This window comes from Brienomyrus brachyistius, unplaced genomic scaffold (assembly GCF_023856365.1).
Source record: "Brienomyrus brachyistius isolate T26 unplaced genomic scaffold, BBRACH_0.4 scaffold51, whole genome shotgun sequence".
Taxonomy (NCBI): Eukaryota; Metazoa; Chordata; class Actinopteri; order Osteoglossiformes; family Mormyridae; genus Brienomyrus; species Brienomyrus brachyistius.
In genome coordinates this window covers 1,511,140-1,517,139 of record NW_026042326.1, presented here as the reverse complement: position 1 = coordinate 1,517,139, position 6,000 = coordinate 1,511,140, and the positions used below count along the sequence as shown (strand labels likewise).

At 42.5% G+C, this 6,000-nt stretch overlaps 1 protein-coding gene across 4 annotated transcripts in view; it reads left to right on the top strand.

Moving 5' to 3' along the window:
- The first annotated feature begins 1,146 nt into the window (after positions 1 to 1,146).
- LOC125723784 (kinesin-like protein KIF26B) overlaps positions 1,147 to 6,000 on the top strand; it is a 32,028-nt gene continuing 27,174 nt past the window's right edge. For all 4 annotated transcript variants that reach the window (XM_049000529.1, XM_049000528.1, XM_049000527.1 and 1 more), the window contains exons 1-2: positions 1,147 to 1,683; positions 4,290 to 4,473. In XM_049000529.1, coding sequence (XP_048856486.1) covers positions 1,649 to 1,683; positions 4,290 to 4,473 — 219 coding nt within the window. In that variant the 5' untranslated portion in view covers positions 1,147 to 1,648. The remainder of the gene's footprint in view (positions 1,684 to 4,289; positions 4,474 to 6,000) is intronic.

Genomic DNA, 6,000 nt, shown 5'->3' with positions numbered 1-6,000 from the left:
GTAACCTGTTGGTTATTTCAATTACTAGGAAAATAGGTTGTTCACAGGAGTGTTTCACCTGGCTTGCTCCAGGATAATATGAAAATGGTGAAACGCTGTGTACTGTTCCATAAAACACCTAAATGTAAGGTGCTTAAAGATGGTTACTTTTGGGAAGAAAACTCTGAATAACTATTTATTGAATTATGTCATATTAAGAATGAACAAAACCAAGGTTCTCTAAAACCTGGAAAACACTGCAGTTGCCACATTTCAGGAGTCAGAGCAATAACAACTGAAACATCATTGTTTTCAAGAGATTTGAGAAATAATTGTTTATGTAACCTTGAAATTACTGTATTTGACACAGGTTTCAGAGAAAATCAGTTGAAAGCAGGCAGACTTTTTTTTATTGTATTACATCAGAGTGCACTATGAGCCTAACTCTCATCAAAACTGGGGCCTGACAACTATGACAAGAAAGTGAACCTGCAATTTAAAGATTTTCCTTCATAGCATTCAGTATCAGATAGTCATCCATGGGAATATGAAGGTAGAAGGTGTGAATATGCAGAATGCAGGCAAAGCCAGGTTCCTTCAGTGGTAACGTCACCATCACATCTCCTATTTATAGTCAAGCACCAGTCTCTGTGGCCAATCAGCATATTTACTGGTGAGTCAGGAGGAAGGAGAGTTCAGCCCACAATACACAGCACTGAAAGAAAGAAAGAAAGAAAGAAAGAAAGAAAGAAAGAAAGAAAGAAAGAAGGGAAAAGGAAAGTGAGGGGAAAGGGAGGGTTAAGAAAATAAAAGAAAAGGAGGAGGTGGAAAGGACAGAAAATAAAAGGAATGGCCAAGAAAGGAAAGGAAAAGACGGGAAAGGAAAGGAAAAAAAATGGAAAATGACAGTGTCATTATATAATATAATAAAAACACACAGCACATAAACAAACACACTCACACAGAAAGAGACAGCTGGCCCACTTGTTAGTTTGATAGCTGGTGAGAATGTGAACCACCCACCTACCACGCCCATGGAGATATGATATTCTGCTGGGAATGACAGATAGCTGGCCTCTCCACTGGCTCTGGCTGAGAGAGAGAGGGAGAGAGAGAAAGAGAGAGAGAGAGCATAACTGCAGTCTCACAGCGGACAAAGAGAGGGAGGGCTTAATGGAGAGAGAGGGGGAGAGAGAGAAAGCAGTTTTAGACAGGTTGAGAGAGAGAGAGAGAGAGAGAGAGAGAAGACAGTGTTCAGGCAGGGAAGACTGGATCCCCTGGGCAGTAAGGAAGGAATCGGACAGATATATGGATGCATAGCTAACTGGAACCCAGCTGACATTTAAAGGCTGGGTGAAAGCCCAGAGGGAGGGTCACATCCCAGCACCTCCACTGCTAGGTAGACAGCGCCGCGGACAGCAGCATGGTCACTGGAGGCATCTCCCATATGCAGCACTCCATCAGCATGTGGGGGGGGGCGTCCCAGTGGCCCTCACACAGGAAGACCGCACTTTGAGCTGCTGGTGAGCCGTGTCTGGCCCGGGAACACGCCCCCAAGCGCGCATCATGCTGCCGGCACGGTGGCTTTCCCCTCACACGCGGACCTCGCCCCATTTCCAGCCCCGAGACACAGACGAACACGACGTTCTGCTCCTAGCCTGCAACGCTGATGAGTGCTGACTGGCTAATGGATTGGAAGGAACTGTGAGTAAACCTCTCTTTCTCCCACACCTCTCATTTCCATAATCAGCAGCCGCCAATGCTGGATGTGCTGTTCTCTGTGCTATCTCTGCCAGCTCGCTGTTAGCCTTGGTGACGCACTGAATTGTCTGGGGCGTATGTTCCCTCGGTAGCAGGGCTGAGAGTTTCTCTTCATCCTAAGGATGGGTCCAAACTGCAGACATTCCCTATATCCTGCTTCAGCTTGTTCTCTCTCCTCCAAGGGGGAGGTCATGCAGAAAAAGTCCAAACTTCGTTTTATCAACGTTTCTCCATCTAATAAAAATAGAAGATAGAAATATATCAGATATGGAAATTATGTTCATTCTCCTGCATACATATGCATTATATTTTAAGGTTAATAATAGCTGTTTGCGAGAGAAGCATTAGTTATACAAAGTATAATGATGCACTGCATCACTCATGCATGCTATAATGAAAAGGTGGCACTGTTAACAGACCTTTAAATTGATTGTGCAATCACAGACATCAGTTAAATGAAGAACGGGGTAATAATGGTTTGTTTTTTGTCATATTTACTCAGTCCCATAAAAGAGACAGGGGGCATCACTGAAAAAAGGAGGGAGCAATCATGTTTTAAGAAACTCGGGGGCAGGGGGGGGGGAGTAATGCATGTGCGAAAATGGGGTAAATGCACAAGCCCCCAAGGAAGCAGCTGGGCCTTCGAGGGAACAGCACTAACTGTCATATAATGCCGCCAATCACATTAGTAATGTAAAACCAAGCATCATAGTTTATATTAATGAAACAATCTTGTTTGTTCACTGCTCAGTTATATGACTGGAGCTAAAATCTGTGATTTAACCATAGATTCAAATAGTTGCAGTGTTATATTCTGTATTTTGGAAGTCGTGTTTTGAGTGTAATGTAATGTGTAATGTTTTTTGATCCCAAACAATAACATTTGATAGTTTCTGCTTTAGTTTCTATATTTATAGTATGTGGCTCCAGAAATATTGCCAGATAATAATTCTGAAAATCATTTCAGGATAAGATAATCCAAGGAGAAACACAAGTTGAAGAGAAAGTACTGCTCTTACCTTTTTGGTTAGATCTCTAGTTATGGACCCAAAGCTCAGTCCTAACTGCATCTCTTAATGCATGTCCACTTGCTAAGTGTACCATGATTGATGAAGCATGGGGTGGGAGTTGGGGGGGGGTTATCTTATTAGTAGGCCCTTCATGAGACATACAGATAAAAATGTGTGGGATGATGGCCTAATGGCTGACTACAATGCTAGCCTCAGTTCCTCCTTTCCAGTCACCTACATTTTACCCTGTCCCCAAAAGTAAGAGAACAGACCACACCCCTCCCCCTCCTCAGATAACAACTCTGAAACACCTGCCGCTACGGCCCAACAGGTGCATTACATCCAAACAGGAATATAATGATCTGATCTTTATTACTGCTGTTTTAGGTTCCCATTGTTTTAGGAGGCTTATTCAAAATTCATCACAGCCACATAAAAACATCTTATTTACAGGCAACTCGTACTTACAGACTGCTATGAAGTCTATTATATAAAAAATTCAAGTTAAATACAATGGTTTATAATAACGAACACATATTACTTTGTGGGGCGGCATGGTGGTGCAGTGGTTAGCACTGTTGCCTCACACCTCTGGGACCCAGGTTCGAGTCTCCGCCTGGGTCACATGTGTGTGGAGTTTGCATGTTCTCCCCATGTCGTCGTGGGGTTTCCTCCGGGTACTCCGGTTTCCCCCCACGGTCCACAAACATGCTGAGGCCAATTGGAGTCTCTAAATTGCCCATAGGTGTGCATGTGTGAGTAAATGGTGTGTGAGTGTGCCCTGCGATGGGCTGGCCCCCCGTCCTGGGTTGTTTGTTCCCTGCCTCGTGCCCATTGCTTCCGGGATAGGCTCCGGACCCCCCACGACGCAATAGGATAAGCGGTTTGGAAAATGGATGGATGGATGGATATTACTTTGTGACTCTTGTGAAACATTGCATGGCCTAAATGGTTCATTCGCTCAAGGTACAGTATAGTACCATACGTAGTTACTTTATTTACAGTATTATTACTCTATCATCATTATTATGTACTGTTATATAATTTTTCTGACAAAGACAGATTTAAGGAACAGATCTCATTCATAACCTGGGAACAGCCTGTATATATTACCAATAACTTAAAGAAATAGATAAATAGAAACAAGGCCAGATAAAGCAACAGAAATAAATAAGGCAAATAGTTATAGTCTATTACAGAGGAATCTGAATGAAGTGACTTGCTGGCAGTTCAATGCAACCTGTCCCTTTTGAACATTTAGCTCATTTTTATAGGGGATATTGTCCTTCACATTGTCGCGGAATAGCTGGGGTATGTGGTTTTCCCATCTCTGCTATGCATTTGTCAGATATTCTAGATCAGTGTTTCTCAATCTGGTCCTCGGGGATCTACAGATGGTCCACATTTTGGTGAGGCTGCAAATATATGGACTGTCTGTGGTTTCCCCAGGACCAGACTGGGAAACATTGCTCTAGAATATTAGTGATTGACCTGACACCAGCACATCTTCCTCACTGTCGTTCTGTGCATTCCTTGCAGGGCAGCCCAAAAATTGAATCTCTCTTCCAAGAGGAAGAAGAGCCACCCTCCTTGGCCCCACACCCAGGGGCCTTCCCTCTACCCAACTAATTTCCGGGGAATCCTGCAGCACGCACCACCTGCTGTTCCCCCACACCTCCTCAGGTCATTAGTCAAGGACAAGAATGGACCAGGTCTAGGAAAGGTAAGGAAGACACACCTCAGACTCTCACATACAGTACTCATTGCTAAGACATGTGTTACACAAGATTGCTTGGAAATACCTAAAAATGAAAACTTATTCATGACTTATTCTTACAATGACACCTAACTAGTAATGTCAAGAAACCAGAAGTTTAATGATCCAGCACAGTTTTAATACAAAAGCAAAACAATAATGCAAGTTGTTATGGAGTGGCAGCACCAAGAACAGAGAATTGAACAAACGTAGCCTACAACCAATAAATACTCTTACCAGGGCTGGGGACAGCAGCACCAGCAAATAAAATGACAAACCACGCACATACAATACAAGGACAACAAAGTCTTTCTTACATACTCTCAAAAGGAGGTAAAAAAAACAAGGAGTGGTGACCACCATAAGCCTAGTGTACTAGACGGTCCAGGAACCTAACAGATTGTAGCTGGTTGATTGAAAGGTACATGTTCAGTAAATCAATCATAAGCAGCAAGTCTAAGCTTAGGCAGCGGCTGGTACACTCAATCCACAAAAGAACTAAGCAAGAACCAAGCCATGCCCCAAAGAACACTGGTCTCTGTTGCTCTGGATCTTCAACTCCTTTTTATTTTATGCACCTCTTCGAAGTCAGATGCACCTCATTACTGAATGTACAGCCAGGTGCAGGTAATTTCTTCTCCCAAGACAGGAGCAGCCTGTGCTCCCTCAGGCCAAATGGAACAATACACACACAAACCCACCACAGGGCTGTATCAGTAATGACAGTGTGTGTAGTTGTATCATGTGCCAGCACCAGACCCTACAGTCTGTTGGCTCCACACATTTATTAGAGTTGATGCAGTGCTTAGGCTGAGCAGGCTGTACTAAGCTGTCTTTTACACCAGCACATACAACACTGGTATACAGTGATTTTGCTGCCAACGGAGTCTGAATGATTTTAAATTAAGTTTATGGTGCTCATTAAGAATATGACTTTGGTTTTGCCAGATCGGCTCTAGTTTCTGAGATATTTAATAGTTAATTAATTAATTACCGCAACACGTTTGAAAAGCATTCAGAATTGCAAGAATATTTTTATTTTAGTTACAACTAGTAAATAAATAGTCTAACATCAAAGAAATTTTAAATATCTAACAGTGTTATGTATGATTTGATTAATTAATACAATATTATTTAGTTATTAATTGTTATTAATGTCAATGTTTCAAAAAACGCTGTTTATGCAATTTCCTCTTATGTGTGTCATCAGACAATCCTGTTGGAGACTCTAACAGTAGTCTGTCATCATGTGTATGTCCCATCTGCCTTGATATCTCTCCTCCATCACCTTCATATCCTGGTAGAACCTCTCGCCTTGTTCCTCGCTGAAATCCCCAAGGTTGTCTGGAAATCTGTTTATATGCCTATGGATGCTCATATTAACTCCCAAATTTCTGAAATTAGCAAGCATATCTTGCACCAATTCTTCATACTTGTCTGCTTAAGTAGTTCTTCACAACAGAGGCAAAACTCTGTTGGTGATGCAGGCTTTTC